Source organism: Bufo gargarizans, chromosome 2, assembly GCF_014858855.1.
Source record: "Bufo gargarizans isolate SCDJY-AF-19 chromosome 2, ASM1485885v1, whole genome shotgun sequence".
In the NCBI taxonomy this organism is placed as follows: Eukaryota; Metazoa; Chordata; class Amphibia; order Anura; family Bufonidae; genus Bufo; species Bufo gargarizans.
In genome coordinates, this window is record NC_058081.1 from 1,884,507 (window position 1) to 1,900,795 (window position 16,289).

Here is a 16,289-nt window from a genome sequence, read left to right on the forward strand (position 1 = left end):
AACGGGAACTACAAGCAAACGGAAAACCTTCAATTTCTGCCTCAACCCTGCCAATAGTAACAGATGTAACATTTTTAAAGGATTTTTTTCTTTTTGTTTCTTTATTACTCTAAAAAAACTGCCTGAATCTCCTAGAGGGACAAACATTTGCCAAATGATTCATACCTCCCCACCCTCCGCTCCTCATCACCAGAGGAATGGGGAAGTGGAGAAATGGAGTTTGCAAGCCTCTCTAAAACGCACAAAATTCTCACTACCCCCGGAGAATGTATCCGGGAGCGAGATCCTAGGCTCAGAACAAACTCCATGAACGCAAGCTGAACCGGTCACTTGAAACTGAGAAAGAGTCTTACGGAGATCTGCTACCTCCAATGAAAGACCCTGCATGCGTTCAGTCAAAAGTGAAACCGGATCCATGCTTGAGACGGTTTTGGCGGTTTATAATGTCACGGAAGGTGTACAGGAAACTAGAAAACACAAAATGAATATGCGACTGACTGGATCCAAAACTAAGGAACAAAAAGGGAGAGCCCTGCATCAGACCTGGCTCTCTCCCTTACTGCTCAGCCTATGCGAAAATCCCAATGGTAGATGATCGCATATCCTCGTACCTCGACTGTATAACACCTGAACACCCTATAATAGTGAGGGGACACGACCACCGGCTCCCTACACTAGATACGGAGGGAGTCAGGGTACCTGGGATCCAGCAAACAGAAAAACACAAATGAAAGAACAAAACTTATCTTGTAGAAGACTCAGAAGTAGAAACAGCATGCACACACACTCCAGGAAGTTGTATAAACCGCAAAGTGATGCACTATGGGAAAAGGATTTAAAAGGATGCAATCAGTGCAACTACATGACAGCTGAGAGAGGCTAACGAGATGAGAAAATAAAAGGAAAACAAAGGAACCTCAAGGAGGAGGTTCTAGACGTCTGTCAGAGCTTCTCAGATGTCTGGTGGTGACAGGCATGTATGATGGGTGTCACTGGGCTTTTAACATACAGAAAACTATGTTCTTTATCATTGATGAAGCCTCTGTCCCTACCTTTATTCAAAAGGGACAGACAAGTCTTCTTGAATTTGTCAATAGAATTTCCATCCAGTCTTCTGTATGTTGAAGAGTCCGACAGCATACCCATTATCTGCCCAAAATAAACATCCCTGTTCATGACTACTACGGACCCCCCCTTGTCCGCCATTTTGATTACTAGGTCTGAACACTCCCTTATTTAGTTGTTTCAGGGCCTCTCCCTGTCGTCTAGTAAGGTTCTCATACCTATGTTTCTGGTTAAGGCCTCATGCACATGACAGTATTTTTTTAACAGTCTGCAAAACAGGGTTCCGTTGGTCCGTGACCGTTTTTTGTCCGTGGGTCTTCCTTGATTTTGGGCCATGTGGAGCCAAGCGGATCCGTCCTGACTTACAATACTAGTCAATGGGGACGGATCCGTTTGTCGTTGACACAATATGGTCCTTCCCCCATTGACTTTCAATGTAAAGTCAGGAGTTAATATACCATAGGATCTGAGTTTTCTCCAATCCGATTGTATATTTTAACTTGAAGCGTCCCCATCACCATGGGAATGCTTCTATGTTAGAATATACCATCGGATTTGAGTTAGATCGTGAAACTCATATCCGACAGTATATTCTAACACAGAGGCGTTCCCATAGCGATTAAACTGGGACTCCGATAGGAACTCTCCACTGCCACCAATGATGGGGGGGGGGTGATTTTAACTGGAGGGGGAGATGTGAGGCCGCACTGGCCACCAATGATGGGGGATTCGGAACATGATTTTAACAAGGGGGGGGAGATGTGAGGCCGCAATGGCCACCAATGATGGGGGATTCGGAACGTGATTTTAACTGGGGGGGGGGGGAGAGAGGGGAGTCCGCACTGGCCACCAATGAATATAATATTGGGGAGGGAGGGGGTCTGCCCCCTCCTGCCTGGCAGCACCTGATCTCTTACAGGGGGCTATGATACGCACAATTAACCCTTTAGGTGCGGCACCTAAGGGGTTAATTGTGCGGATCACAGCCCCCTGTAAGAGATCGGGTGCTGCCAGGCAGCAGGGGGCAGTCATGTACACAGTTTTCAGTATATTCTAACTTGAAGCGTCCCCATCACCATGGGAACGCCTCTGTGTTAGAATATACTGTCAGATATGAGTTTCAACTCATATCTGAAAAAGCTTTTATGCAGACAGATCTGCGATCTGTCTGTGTGAACGTTGCCAACGACCACGGATCACGGACACGGATGACAATCTTGTGTGCATCCGTGTTTTTTCACGGACCCATTGACTTGAACGGTCCGTGGACCGTTGTCTGTCAAAAAAATAGGACAGGTCATTTTTTTTGACGGACAGGAAACACGGATCACGAACGCGGATGAACAACGGTGCATTTTCCGAGTTTTCAACGGACCCATTGAAAGTCAATAGGTCCGCAGAAAATCAAGGAAAACGGTACAATGGCCACGGATGCACACAGCGGTCGTGTGCATGAGGCCTAACCTGGAGAGTATGGATCTCAGTGAGTTCCCTCTCAAGTGTTTCCTGAAAGGTATCCATGCTAGGAACCCGTGATTTCATAGGATAAAAACTTAGCATTCCTGGGTTTGAATTCCTGGCTATCAACTTTTGATTTTCTATCTGTAGCCCCTCCAGACAGAGAAGTGAGCATTATTCCACAAAGGAAAGACCAGAAAAAGCATTGCAAACTGACTCCGGGGGTTTCTCATTATCTACCCCGTCATCACCTGTTATTGTGGAATTGTCGGAAAAATGTTTCCAAAATCCGATGCTGGTACAAAGTTAAGTCAAGCTGGTCCTCCGTTAGTACCCTTTGCGATAAATTAATTACATCATGCGTAGGGACATCTTGTGAACAGGACCCTATGTTTTTCGATGTCTGGCCGCCATCATATGTGTTTTTTTAGGGTGTTTTCTGCCCGCCCTTCTTACCCGTTTTTTTTAAGTTGGACCTCCATGTCTTTGTTTACTTTTAGATCTTTTTATAGTAAGAGGGCCTATTTTGGTAATCAAATATATCTGATTGACAAGATAATCTTTCCATTCTAAGCCACCACACAAACAGAGGGACACATTAACTAGCATGGCATTGTGGACTCGGCTTGTGTTCACATTGATCAATCAGGCTTTTTTTCCCCCCACTGCAGTAATGGTGTTGTTTTTACTTACTTTTCTGCTTATCAAGTGCCCAGATTATGTTCTGGACATTACAGTGATCTATGGAGGAGTATTTTAATTTTGTCATGTGTTTTATATGCTAAAATCAGCAGTATTTATGACATATGGTGGTGGGTGCGGAGTGGTAGACTCGCCCCCCGGGAGGAGCTCAGATCTTCCCATCCACCCCTATGATTGGGGTGTGGAGTATTTTTATACCCCGGGGTGCGAGCACTCCACTAGGCTATGATTAAGAACTGAATAGTTCGAAACATGTCAGCCAACTACGGTGGTGGGTGAGGTGTGTACTGGATGTATTCCTTTTATGAATCCGAATAAAGGCGAAGCAACCTTCTGAAGCTCTGGATGCTGGGACGTTTTTTCTTTTGTATGTTACATAGAAGGCTGGTCCAGTCTTGTTCCGTGCATCCTCGTCTATGGTGAGCTGGAAATCAGAACTTTCTTACTTTACTATAAAAATATCACATGATCTACCTCATCAAGTGAACGGTGTAAAAAAAAAAAATTGAAATAGTTCATTCAACAAAAAATTGTTATTGCTATTAGAAACCATTACAGGAAATTCCATGTTAGAAAATCCACGTGGCCACAGAGCGGGAGTGAAGCGCTTGCTATTACTCCCACTCCATGGTCTCCCGCTGGCCCGCAATGCACTCAGAATACTCACTTTCCAGCAGGGGGCCTCCAGACACTCCACAGCACTTCCATGGTCCCACGCTGCACTGACCTCCTGATGTACGCACACCGTGACCTGACGCGCTGTGTGACGTCAGGCCCTGAGCAGTGTGGAACGATGGAGTTTCGGCGGCGCCTCTGCTGGAAATATAAGTTGGTGACACCGAGGCGGTGGGGGCGCGACTAAGGCCAGGCACCTGGAGTGCACAGTGTCATAACAACCAATGACACTGTGCACTCCGGGTGTCAGGAGGAGGGTAGGCTGGGCTTTCAAGGACCGTGCGTCCATGGTTTAACTGAAGTGTGGCCTGGCCTTAGGGGAGAGATGGCACTAGGGATCAGAGACTATGACACAAAGGAGAGATGATGGCACAAGGGGGAGATGATGGCACAAGAGGGGAGAGATGATGGCACAAGGGGGAGTGGAGCTGATGGCACTGGGGTGGGGGAGAGCTGAAGGCACTGGGGTGAGGGAGAGCTGAAGGCACTTGGGTGGGGGAGAGCTGATGGCACTGGGGTGGGGGAGAGCTGAAGGCACTGGGTAGGAAGAGCTGAAGGCACTGGGGGAGTGGAGCTGATGGCACTGGGTGGGGGAGAGCTGAAGGCACTGGGGGAGTGGAGCTTATGACACTGAGGTGGGGGAGAACTGATGGCACTGGGTGGGGAGAGCTGAAGGCACTTGGGGAGTGGAGCTGATGGCACTTGGGGAGTGGAGCTGATGGGACTAGGGTGGGGAGAACTGATGGAACTGGGGTGGGGGAGAGCTGATGGCACTGGGGTGGGAGAGAGCTGATGGCACTGGGGGGGTGGAGCTGAAGGCACTGGTGTGTGGGAGAGCTAAGGCACTGGGGGAACAGAGCTGATGGCACTGGGGGGAACGAAGGGTGTTGGGGACTGATGGCAGGGGGTCTGAGTTTTTATAAAGGAAAACAGTCTATTAATTAATTTTTTCTTATTAGAGTACTCAATTAATCATAAAAATAATCGGTAGAATACTCGATTGCTAAAATTAACGTTAGCTGCAGCCCTATCCTCCACCATACCTGTTATCAGGTCTGGGAGTACGGTAAAAGTGTAGCCCACCATAGGATAGAGCAGCAGTGTCAGAATGTTGAAGCCAAGTTTCTGTGATGGGCAGCAAGAGATTTTGAAAGGAAGAAGTCATGGACTGTGGGGAGCTTGTTGCGCACCGTCCAAGAGTTCCAGAGAGCACAGTTAAAAGAGACAGGAGAAGACATCCAACGAATATTAATAAGATTTCCAGGGTTTCTTTGTGTGGCCGCTGTAGTTAGAAAAAGGGGGTGGAGGGGTGGCTTGGTTTGGTGAAATGTCACCTGCAGCTAATAGTAGTAGAATAGAAACAGCAGATGATTGAGTGATTTGTAAAGGCTGTGTTTTATGCTGCGCCATGGAGGAAGATAGGTCAGGGTGATGTATGAGGGTAAAAGGTGTATGTGAACTGAATATGGGTGAGGGAAGGAGGGACTAATTTGAAGAGAAGTGAAAAAGGGTGGAAGTTGAGTTTAAAGGTAGATAGCTGTAATGATAATGTAAGCCGTGTACCGGGGTGGGCTCCCCAGGATACAACGAAGTCACGAACAAGGAAAACAACTCCAACACCAGCTTTTGCCAAAACAGAAGTTTACTTAAACGTGGTAATGAACACAACCACAAATGCTGGGAACATGCAATACATTTACATACACCCAGCCCGAAGGCTGAGACCCTTGTGCTGCACAGTGCGGCGCCCTCCAATGGATGCAGGAGGTAAGCGTTGTAATTTACCTACTGGCGGGCACAACTAAACTGCCACACCTTACCTATTATTACCCTAAAAAAACAAGAATAATTGTATGGGTGTGTGATACGGGCTAGCCTGCGGTGCAGCACAACAGCTTACAATCTTCCAAAGCCTTACAGTATTCCCCCTCCCATAACTGGTCTTGTAGCATGTGCCTGAGTATTCCTCCTGAGCAAAACGTCAGCCTGGCTTGAGTTTGTGGGAAATGTATCAGCTCTCCAGTGTGAAATGTCCCTTTAAATTATGGAGTCCTTGCAATGAACAATAGCAACACTTGTGGCCTGACACAAACAGAGACCCTATCTAACTAACTGCAGGCCTTGTCTCAGTCTCTAGGCGCAAACACTGTAATGAGGTGCGTGCACGATCTTACCGCCCGGGTCTGCTCTGCATCTGCTGGTGACTCTGAACAGAACAAATGCCTCTCCAAAAAGCATGCGGTCCTGCAGCTGTCATCAGTAGAGTTGAGCGAACACCTGGATGTTCGGGTTCGAGAAGTTCGACCGAAATTCCCAGAAATGTTCGTGTTCGGGATCCGAACTCGACCCGAACTTCGCCCCGAACCCGAACCCGAACCCCATTGAAGTCAATGGGGACCCGAACTTTTCGGCACTAAAAAGGCTGTAAAATAGCCCAGGAAAGGGCTAGAGGGCTGCAAAAGGCAGCAAAATGTAGGTAAATCCCCTGCAAACAAATGTGGATAGGGAAATGAATAAAAATAAAAATAAAATAAATTAAAATTAACCAATATCAATTGGAGAGAGGTCCCATAGCAGAGAATCAGGCTTCATGTCACCCACCACTGGAACAAGCCACTGTCAGATATTTAGGCCCCGGCACCCAGACAGAGGAGAGAGGTCCCATAGCAGAGAATCAGGCTTCATGTCATAGCAGAGAATCAGGCTTCACGTCACCCAACACTGGAACAGGCCACTGTCAGATATTTAGGCCCCGGCACCCAGACAGAGGATAGAGGTCCCATAGCAGAGATTCAGGCTTCATGTCATAGCAGAGAATCAGGCTTCAAGTCATAGCAGAGAATCAGGCTTCACGCCACCCACCACTGGAACAGGCCATTGTCAGATATTTAGGCCCCGGCACCCAGACAGAGGAGAGAGGTCCCATTGCAGAGAATCAGGCTTTATGTCATAGCAGAGAATCAGGCTTCACGTCACCCACCACTAGAACAGGCCATTGTCAGATATTTAGGCCCCGGCACCCAGACAGAGGAGAGAGGTCCCATAGCAGAGAATCAGGCTTCATGTCATAGCAGAGAATCAGGCTTCATGTCACCCACCACTGGAACAGGCCATTGTCAGATATTTTTAGGCCCCGGCACCCAGACAGAGGAGAGAGGTCCCATAGCAGAGAATCATGCTTCATGTCACCCACCACTGGAACAGGCCATTGTCAGATATTTAGGCCCCGGCACCCAGACAGAGGAGAGAGGTCCCATAGCAGAGAATCAGGCTTCATGTGATAGCAGAGAATCAGGCTTCATGTCACCCACCACTGGAACAGGCCATTGTCAGATATTTTTAGGCCCCGGCACCCAGACAGAGGAGAGAGGTCCCATAGCAGAGAATCAGGCTTCATGTCATAGCAGAGAATCAGGCTTCAAGTCATAGCAGAGAATCAGGCTTCATGTCATAGCAGAGAATCAGGCTTCACGTCACCCACCACTGGAACAGGCCATTGTCAGATATTTAGGCCCCGGCACCCAGACAGAGGAGAGAGGTCCCATTGCAGAGAATCAGGCTTCACGTCACCCACCACTAGAACAGGCCATTGTCAGATATTTAGGCCCCGGCACCCAGACAGAGGAGAGAGGTCCCATAGCAGAGAATCAGGCTTCATGTCATAGCAAAGAATCAGGCTTCATGTCACCCACCACTGGAACAGGCCATTGTCAGATATTTTTAGGCCCCGGAACCCAGACAGAGGAGAGAGGTCCCATAGCAGAGAATCGTGCTTCATGTCACCCAACACTGGAACAGGCCACTGTCAGATATTTAGGCCCCGGCACCCAGACAGAGGAGAGAGGTCCCATTGCAGAGAATCAGGCTTTATGTCACCCACCACTAGAACAGGCCATTGTCAGATATTTAGGCCCCGGCACCCAGACAGAGGAGAGAGGTCCCATAGCAGAGAATCAGGCTTCATGTCATAGCAGAGAATCAGGCTTCATGTCACCCACCACTGGAACAGGCCATTGTCAGATATTTTTAGGCCCCGGCACCCAGACAGAGGAGAGAGGTCCCATAGCAGAGAATCATGCTTCATGTCACCCAACACTGGAACAGGCCACTGTCAGATATTTAGGCCCCGGCACCCAGACAGAGGAGAGAGGTCCCATAGCAGAGATTCAGGCTTCATGTCATAGCAGAGAATCAGGCTTCACGTCACCCAACACTGGAACAGGCCATTGTCAGATATTTTTAGGCCCTGGCACCCAGACAGAGGAGAGGTTCATTCAACTTTGGGTTGCCCTGCAATATAATGGTAAAATGAAAATAAAAATAGGATTGAATGAGGAAGTGCCCTGGAGTCCAATAATATATGGTTAAGGGGAGGTAGTTAATGTCTAATCTGCACAAGGGACGGACAGGTCCTGTGTGATCCATGCCTGGTTCATTTTTATGAACGTCAGCTTGTCCACATTGGCTGTAGACAGGCGGCTGCGTTTGTCTGTAATGACGCCCCCTGCCGTGCTGAATACACGTTCAGACAAAACGCTGGCCGCCGGGCAGGCCAGCACCTCCAAGGCATAAAAGGCTAGCTCTGGCCACGTGGACAATTTAGAGACCCAGAAGTTGAATGGGGCCGAACCATCAGTCAGTACGTGGAGGGGTGTGCACACGTACTGTTCCACCATGTTAGTGAAATGTTGCCTCCTGCTAACACGTTGCGTATCAGGTGGTGGTGCAGTTAGCTGCAGTTAACTTTTCCACATCTCTGCCATGCTAACCCTGCCCTCAGAGGAGCTGGCCGTGACACAGCTGCCTTGTCGACCTCTTGCTCCTCCTCTGCCTTGGCCTTGGGCTTCCACTTGTTCCCCTGTGACATTTGGGAATGCTCTCAGTAGCGCGCCTACCAACGTGCGCTTGTACTCGTGCATCTTCCTATCACGCTCCAGTGCAGGAAGTAAGGTGGGCACATTGTCTTTGTAGCGTGGATCCAGCAGGGTGGCAACCCAGTAGTCCGCACACGTTAAAATGTGGGCAACTCTGCAGTCGTTGCGCAGGCACTGCAGCATGTAGTCGCTCATGTCTGCCAGGCTGCCCAGGGGTAAGGACAAGCTGTCCTCTGTGGGAGGCGTATCGTCATCGTCCTGCCTTTCCCCCCAGCCACGCACCAGTGATGGGCCCGAGCTGCGTTGGGTGCCACCCCGATGTGACCATGCTTCATCCTCTCATCCTCCTCCACCTCCTCCTCATCCTCGGGTTGCCCTGCAATATAATGGTAAAATGAAAATAAAAATAGGAATGAATGAGGAAGTGCCCTGGAGTACAATAATATATGGTTAAGGGGAGGTAGTTGATGTCTAATCTGCACAAGGGATGGACAGGTCCTGTGGGATCCATGCCTGGTTCATTTTTATGAACGTCAGCTTGTCCACATTGGCTGTAGACAGGCGGCTGCGTTTGTCTGTAATGACGCCCCCTGCCGTGCTGAATACACGTTCAGACAAAACGCTGGCCGCCGGGCAGGCCAGCACCTCCAAGGCATAAAAGGCTAGCTCTGGCCACGTGGACAATTTGGAGACCCAGAAGTTGAATGGGGCCGAACCATCAGTCAGTACGTGGAGGGGTGTGCTGGGAGAGGACGTGGCCGTTCTGCCACAGCCACACGTCCTAGTGTACCAACTACCTCAGGTCCCAGTAGCCGCCAGAATTTACAGCGATATTTGGTGGGGCCCAATGCCGTTCTAAGGATTGTAAGGCCTGAGCAGGTACAGGCATTAGTCAATTGGGTGGCCGACAGTGGATCCAGCACGTTCACATTATCTCCCACCCAGTCTTCTGCAGATTTAGCTGAATATAAATTGTAGGCCTAGTATTTAGGCGCTGGGTGACAGGTATACGTTTACGGACAGAATTAGACTTGGAAATGCACGGTAGTGTGTGAAGTTATTGAGAATGACCCTATGTGCACCTTGAATCTAATATACCCTTTTATGGATAGATTTAAACTTGGCCTGATACAGCAGAAACCACTGATTTAGGGAATTGCTAAGTTGGGAATTGTATTTCAACCCAGAACAAAAATATATCCTTTGCCAGACAGCAGACAGTATTACAATTGGCTAGCCACAGCTGAAACACCAGATTTAGGGTACTGCTATTTTGGCAATTGTATTTCACCCCTCAATAAAATAGCAAGCACAGCCAAGCCCCTGATGTAGGATATAGCCAAAAAATAACCACACTATTGATGGTTAAATGGACTTGGTGGCAGCTTGTGCTGGCGCACCACAAGACACAAAATGGCCACCGATCACCCCAGAAAAAAGTGACAGAAAAACGCTCTGGGCAGCCTAAAAACAGTGAGCATTTAAATAGCAGAGGTTGAATGATTCACAGCTGCAGATCGATCACTGAATTAAGTGTTTTTGCTGAGTAAATCCCTGTCTAGTGCCTAATCTCGCCCTAACAGCAGCAGCAGCATCCTCTCCCTACACTGATCAGAGCAGAGTGACGTGCGGCGCTACGTGACTCCAGCTTAAATAGAGGCTGGGTCACATGGTGCTCTGGCCAATCACAGCCATGCCAATAGTAGGCATGGCTGTGACGGCCTCTTGGGGCAAGTAGTATGACGCTTGTTGATTGGCTGCTTTGCAGCCTTTCAAAAAGCGGCATGAAAGCGCCGAACACCGAACCCGAACCCAGACTTTTACGAAAATGTTCGGGTTCGGGTCTGTGTCACTATACAGTTCGGGTTCGCTCATCCCTAGTCATCAGCATTCCTGGAAGCAATCCTCGTTCCTCTGGACAGGATCAGTGTCTTGGACACAATCAGCTTCACTTAGCTGCTGCTCTGGTTACTGAGGTATGCTCTCATACCTGGATGCCGTCGGATCCTCTGCTCACACAGTTCCTCAGCTCCCTCTAAGATGGCTGCTTCCTTTCTCTTCCTCTGAAGTCTCTGTGTAACTCCAACTCTCATGAATATGGAAATATATGCAGTCTGTAGCTGTGTTTAGGAAACAGCGGCATCTTGTGGCCCAACAGCAGAATGTCAGTCCAGATTATTTAATTTAATCTACACAGTGTTCAGACAAGGAGAGCTGTTTCCCCATCTCACAATAAGAACAGTGAACATAGTGAAAAAATACTGAAGGATACCCGAGCTGTGAGCAACTTTGTGTAAGTCACATAGCATCCCTGTCTCCTGCAGATATAGCTCCGGGACAATGGCATACATGTACTTCACTGGTGGGATATAGCTCCGTCTCAATGGTGTACATGTACATCACTGATGGGATATAGCTCCGGCACAATGGTGTACATGTACATCACTGATGGGATATAGCTCCGGCACAATGGTGTACATGTACATCACTGATGGGATATAGCTCTGGCACAATGGCGTATATGTACATCACTGGTGGGATATAGCTCCGGCACAATGGTGTACATGTACATCACTGATGGGATATAGCTCTGGCACAATGGCGTATATGTACATAACTGGTGGGATATAGCTCCGGCACAATGGTGTACATGTACATCACTGGTGGGATATAGCTCCGGCACAATGGTGTACATGTACATCACTGGTGGGATATAGCTCCGGCACAATGGTGTACATGTACATCACTGATGGGATATAGCTCTGGCACAATGGCGTATATGTACATAACTGGTGGGATATAGCTCCGGCACAATGGTGTACATGTACATCACTGGTGGGATATAGCTCCGGCACAATGGTGTACATGTACATCACTGATGGGATATAGCTCTGGCACAATGGCGTATATGTACATAACTGGTGGGATATAGCTCCGGCACAATGGTGTACATGTACATCACTGGTGGGATATAGCTCCGGCACAATGGTGTACATGTACATCACTGATGGGATATAGCTCTGGCACAATGACGTATATGTACATAACTGGTGGGATACAGCTCTGGCACAATGGTGTACATGTACATCACTGGTGGGATATATGTTACGGATGTTCCTGCGACAGGTGAAAGTAGATCGGTGAGACTGGGGACACGTGGTTTGATCTGACATGTTTTCCGTTTGGATCAATTGACGTCTGTGTTGTTTCTGGTGCTTGCCACACCTTCTTTCCCCAGGTGTTGCTATTGTGGTCATTTAACCTTCTCTATTTATAGTTGCTTCTCCCACAATGCTGTGCGGTTTATAGCTTCTATTTGGACCTTTGGATAGATTGTGGTTGGATCTCGGCTGAGTTCTGGTGCTTCCATTGCTCCTTTGAAGTTAAGTCTTTCCTTTCCCTTTTGTATTTTGTTTGGGTTTTGTGTGTTGCATTTCCCTATTGTTTGTATTAGGCCTGAAGTAGACTCCTGTTTGTCCTTCCTTTTGGAGGAACAGGTAGTCTCGTCCCTGCCATTAGTACCAGGGTCCTATAGGGCTTGATGGGACTCTAGGTATTCCTGTGTATGAACTCACCTACCTTTGGGGTCTGTTCATACTGGTAGTCAGTCAGGATTTTGGTTAGGGTTTTCACTAGGTGTCTATTTTGCTTCCCTAGTTCTCAAGCCTGATTTCCTGTTCCTACCCTTCCCTCCTCTGCTCGGTGGGGTGTTTCCCTCCCACACCGAAGCTTGACAATATACCGTAGCTCTGGCACAACGTCGTACATGTACATCACTGGTGGGATATAGCTCCGGCACAATGCCGTACATGTACCTCATTGTGGCTGTGAGCTCTCCACCCCTAGTAACAGCCAGGATCAGATGAAGCTTCCATCTCTGACGTTTACCCCTGATGCACCTTGGTCAGTACTGGTCGCAGTGCGAGCAAATAGAGGTGCCTGACTGGGAAATAATGACTGTGTAGTAGAAACCAGTCATTAGCTTCCGCAGGTACGCCCTGACACGTAGTATAAATATATGACAAAACATTATGGTTTAAAAATGGAAACCTCATCTAATGGGATAGAAAAGGAAAATTAATAAAGTAAAACAAGTAATCATAAAACTTGCACCACGGCCCAAGAGATGCAAGAAATGACTGCAGTGAATTCAAAGTAACGGTAAACTGCATAAAAATGTAAAAAAATTAAATAAATGTCTCCTGCAACTTTATCTAATCTCCCTGTTACCTAGGGTGCTGAAGTGCTTGATACCAACACCTTGGTGGCCTAGGGCAGTAAAACAGGTTAAAGAGGTATTCTATCTTTCAGAAATAATCTTATAGTTTAAATATCCCTCTCCTTTTCCATGCCGATGGTCCCAAGCTCCTCTGAGGGGTCTTGTTTACGTTGATGGCCTGAAGATATGATCACGCTAAAATGCCACATATTAAAGGGATTGTCTGATCTCCCCAAATTTTTTCTAGCGCCAGTAAACTTTTTTAAGGGACAAAAAAACTCCTTCACCTGTTGAGTGCTGCACCATTCCAGCCCCAAGGTTCTTGTCACTGCTCCATATGGTCCCTAACTCCCCGGCAAACCGGAAGGAAAGCTCTCTCACCTGTGGACCACTGTAACCTGCCTCAGCGGTGACATATCTCTGAGAGGAGGGGACAGCTTCATTTCCGATTAGCCAGGAACCAAAAAGAACAGAGATGGGAACCTTAAAGCTGGAGTGGAGTAGAATTCGGTAGGTGAGTCGGGTTTTGTTTCTTACCACAGTTTTGTAGACTTCACTAAATTTTTTGCCTGGACAACCCCTTTAACATGTCATTCGTCCATGGCTTTCTCACTCACCGCAATCACATGCCAGTGTAAGGGTGCAACATGGGGACAACATGATACTGACATATGACCACATAGTTCTTACTTCCACTGATCTAGTGGATGGGTGATAAGGTAAATATTTTTAGTCAGAATGCCCCTTAAAAAAACAGTCAGACTCCCATCAGCATTATGTATTCAAAGTACTAAATAGACACGCATTATATGAATATCAGATCCTTCAACAGCAACTTCACAGTTTTATCAAAAACAGATCCATTACATTCAACCAGATGAGGGGAAAGGTAGAAGGTGAAAGTAGAATGTGTGGGGTGTTCTTCTAATTGACAAGTTTTCAAGTTATTCCTGCTGCCATCATGAGGACCTTCTTCACCTCCTGGTTTCTTATACTGTAGATAAGTGGATTCAGCATAGGCGTTATCACTGTGTAGAAGACAGAGATCACCTTGTCCCGTTTACTAAAGTCACTAGTGGGAGACCGTAGATAGATGAAGAATACAGAACCATACAAGATGGAAACTGACGTAAGATGAGCAGAACATGTACTGAAGACCTTCCTCCTGCCCTCGGCCGATTTCATATGGAGGATAGAAGAAACAATGAACATGTATGAGACCAAGATGGTCAACAAGGACCCAAATCCAACTGAGGAGATGATGAATACAGTCACCATGTCACAGGTGACGGTATCTGAGCAGGACAGTTTAAGCAGGGGAAGGACATCACAGTAGAAGTGGGCTATGTGGTGAGATCCACAGAACTCTAGACTAAACACACAGCTAGTCTGTGCTAATGACTGCAAGAAGCCAAGAGCGAAGGAGAAGAGGACAAGACACCAACACTTCTTCTTGGTCATTATGGAGATGTAGTGAAGGGGGTAGCAGATGGCAGCATATCTGTCATAGGACATGTTAGAGAGAAGAAACACCTCGGTAGCTGCCATGGCAGCAAAGAAAAAGAACTGGAGAGTGCAACCAGTAAAGGAGATGTCCTTCTTCATGGATACAAGGTCAAAAAGCATCTTAGGAGTTATGCTTGATGAATAGAGGAGGTCCACCACAGAAAGGTAACTCAAGAAGAAGTACATGGGAGTGTGAAGCCTGGAACTTTTCAGGACAAGAGCCACCATGCCAAGATTAACCACTAATGTCACCAAGTAGACCTTCAAGAAGAATATGAAAAGAATTGGGACCAGGGTTACATCATCCGTTATTCCTGAAAATGAAAACAATACTAGGTGGGTCTTGTTTGTGGTGTCCATTGTGCAAAAGTTCCTCTGAACCTCAAAGCATCATTTACGGCCTGGGTGCACAAGTTTGGCTGGTCAGAGGGCCTTACTATCAGGTTGTACCCCGCAGTACAATAGGGGTTCCTGAAGAGTGGAAAATTGTCCACTATCTAAATCAGAATGCATCAGACCATTCGAAGTGTGGACATATTCACTATCATGTGGCAGCCATTTTCATGAGTTGTAGGTCAGCAGACATGGACTGAATTGGAATTTAGAAGCACAGTAGGTTTTCCTCCATATGAATCTGGATGCCAATTTTCTTTCACATCCTGCAGCTGACATGGATATAATACATAAAAATAATAAAAATAATTATTTCCAGAATTATTTTTTTTTACATTTGAAAATTGAGTAAAACACTCCTTTTGACCAAACTGACCTTCAATTATTTCTCAGTTTTTCTCTCTCTCAATTTCTGACTTCTGAGAACCGCCCACCCCCTGACCATCTTATGAACTCTGACCCTCCTGAAATTGTGTACCAGACACATCAGCTTTAGGAATCCTGATGGTATGAATTATTACAATTTATGCTCACATAAACATTGGATCTGATGATGGTTATGGTGATGGATTTGATCATGGGTCTAGTGAAGGACTTGGTGATGGGTCAATTTCTTTACCCTGTTAATGTTTTCTTCATGGTGGGATGAACTTTAGTTACTACACTGAGCTCAACCTTGGGACATCTACACCTACAATCAGTGATTAGTCATGTACGCAGGATGGACTCACCATTTCTGGTCATGGTTAAATGTTCTTTTCTGGAGGGTCATTGAATCATGTGTTTTGCGTGCCTTTCGCTACGAGATGTCTGAGTCATTTCTATTTACCACCATATTTATAGCAAACAAGGTGCCCCAGGAGGAGGATCCTCTTCAGCTCTGGGCTTTACTGCTAATTGTAGAAGCCAATTAGTGACTCGTTCACTGTGATTGTTCATTGTGTCCTCGCATCTGCAGCTGGAAATATTCATTTATTTCCACATTTTCAAACTTCAGACAAAAGTGCAAGTTTCCAGTAGAGATGAATGAACCAGTCGAGATTCATTTCGTATCCTGTTCACTGAATTTTTGAAAAAGTTGGTTCAGAACCAAATCGGTTTGGTAAGAACCAAAGTTGCTCCAGTTGCCCTGAAAGTTTTTATAAAACCTCCTCTAGCCTCCTAGGACTCATAATTGTTAGGAAAAACTTGTTATCTCTTTTCATTTATACTTTTTGGTACATCACCGGATCTGCAGAAAAAGCCCTTGCCCTGCGCGATTCACGGAAGGGCAAGGTAGAGCATGACATGCTCCAATGCTCATTTCAGATGGTCTATCCGGGTGAAGGAGGGGATATGTCTGGGTTCAGCTCTGAAATAAAAAAAAAATGATTGCGACCATGTGGAAACTGAATATA

The 16,289-nt window shown here is 46.9% G+C and overlaps 1 protein-coding gene across 1 annotated transcript; it reads right to left on the minus strand.

The window, feature by feature from the left end:
- Nucleotides 1–5,771: 5,771 nt before the first annotated feature.
- Nucleotides 5,772–14,859, minus strand: LOC122929164 (olfactory receptor 1019-like). The gene is made up of 2 exons (XM_044282672.1): nucleotides 13,951–14,859; nucleotides 5,772–5,837 (listed from the first exon to the last, which is right to left on the minus strand). The coding sequence occupies exons 1-2, from the start codon at nucleotides 14,857–14,859 to the stop codon at nucleotides 5,772–5,774; spliced, it is 975 nt and encodes a 324-aa protein (XP_044138607.1).
- Between the last annotated feature and the right edge of the window lie 1,430 nt (nucleotides 14,860–16,289).